The sequence below is a fragment of the Furipterus horrens genome, unplaced genomic scaffold, assembly GCF_987537825.1.
Source record: "Furipterus horrens unplaced genomic scaffold, mFurHor1.1.pri manual_scaffold_3, whole genome shotgun sequence".
In the NCBI taxonomy this organism is placed as follows: Eukaryota; Metazoa; Chordata; class Mammalia; order Chiroptera; family Furipteridae; genus Furipterus; species Furipterus horrens.
In genome coordinates, this window is record NW_028327173.1 from 114,902,615 (window position 1) to 114,903,842 (window position 1,228).

General features: G+C 48.4%; 1 protein-coding gene across 2 annotated transcripts; it reads right to left on the bottom strand.

The window, feature by feature from the left end:
* Positions 1-537: 537 nt before the first annotated feature.
* Positions 538-1,228, bottom strand: LOC150015780 (actin-related protein 2/3 complex subunit 4-like). 2 transcript variants are annotated; one of them, XM_090271829.1, is made up of 3 exons: positions 1,090-1,228; positions 1,028-1,038; positions 538-891 (listed from the first exon to the last, which is right to left on the bottom strand). In XM_090271829.1, exons 1-3 carry the CDS (start codon positions 1,097-1,099, stop codon positions 538-540), a joined length of 375 nt encoding a protein of 124 aa, XP_090127955.1. In that variant the 5' UTR covers positions 1,100-1,228. The 2 variants fall into 2 exon arrangements, with proteins under 2 accessions (XP_090127955.1, XP_090127954.1); XM_090271828.1 differs by lacking the exons at positions 1,028-1,038; positions 1,090-1,228 and having other exon boundaries at positions 538-774.

The window sequence follows — 1,228 nt, forward strand, 5'->3', positions numbered from 1 at the left end:
GTTCAGGAATCTGACCACTGCTTCTACTAGGCCCAAGGAGGCTTGAGAATAAGAGAGCAGGGGAGAGGAACTAGAGTCTGAAACCTCCCTCCCTGCCCACATGGGGTGGCTTGGGGGAGGAACAGTAGTGGCCTTCAGGCTACAGGTCTACCCAGAGCCACAACGACAAATAAGGTACAATCACAGCCACTGGAAGTGGAGATTATTTGTCTTAAACAAGAAAAAGTAAGACAAAAAGATTTCAGTCTCCTACAAGCACAGAATTTAAGCTTTAAAACATTTAAAAAAAAAATCTGTCCCAGTCTACGGGACTGAACGTTAGAAGCCAGCCTGACCAGGCACATGTGGCCTTGGGGCAGGTCTCCTGCTGTTTTGGTGCCAGCTGGTAAGCACATCACCCCCTCTCCCATGTCTAAGGAGCTCCCTCCAACCCAGTTCCCCTCCTCTGCTTCTACTGCCACTCCCAGAAGTAACTCCAGGATGCCTTTGCAGAGACACAGGATTGTGATGGGGAGGCCCTGAGATCCAGTCAGATGTTTAAAAGATCTTGAATAATTCTTCAGCCACGATGCGGGCACAAGCATCAACCAACAGGTTCATCTCACTGATCTCTTTGTCGATCTCCTCTATGAGGTGAATCACAAAGTCCACCAACTTGTGTTTATACATCTGCTCTCCGTGGAACTTGGTGATCAGAAAACTGATATCATACTCCTTCACTGGTTGTCTTTGAAGGCTGAAGAAATTCTTTGCTCGTATCACCATGAAGCACATGAACTTGTGGCATAAAATCTTCTCAGTCTCATCAGCCAGTTTTACAGCAATGCTGACCCCTGACAGAACCTCTTCCATCTCATTCCTGCTAATGGCCTCAGGTTGTAACAGGAGCTCCTCACTGCTCAAGCAGTGGTGCTCCAAGATGGGGGCCAGCGAGCGTATTCTCCAATGGAAACAGCACATGCTCTGGAGTCAGGATGAAAGGCCTTTGGAATCCAGCCTCCTCTGTTATTTTTCTTAGGAAAGTTACCTTATTGGAATCTCTATTTTCTCATTTGTAAAATGACTTACCCCTATTTCACCGGCAAAGACCGACTTCCATCTCTGGCTTGCATCATTCCACAACCTGGGAGGGAAAATTCTCCAAGCAGAGGGCAGCCTGCTCTGTGACCCATATGGCACTCAGGTGGGGGCAGAGAGTGACAGTCACCACAGGCACTGGCTGGGCTGG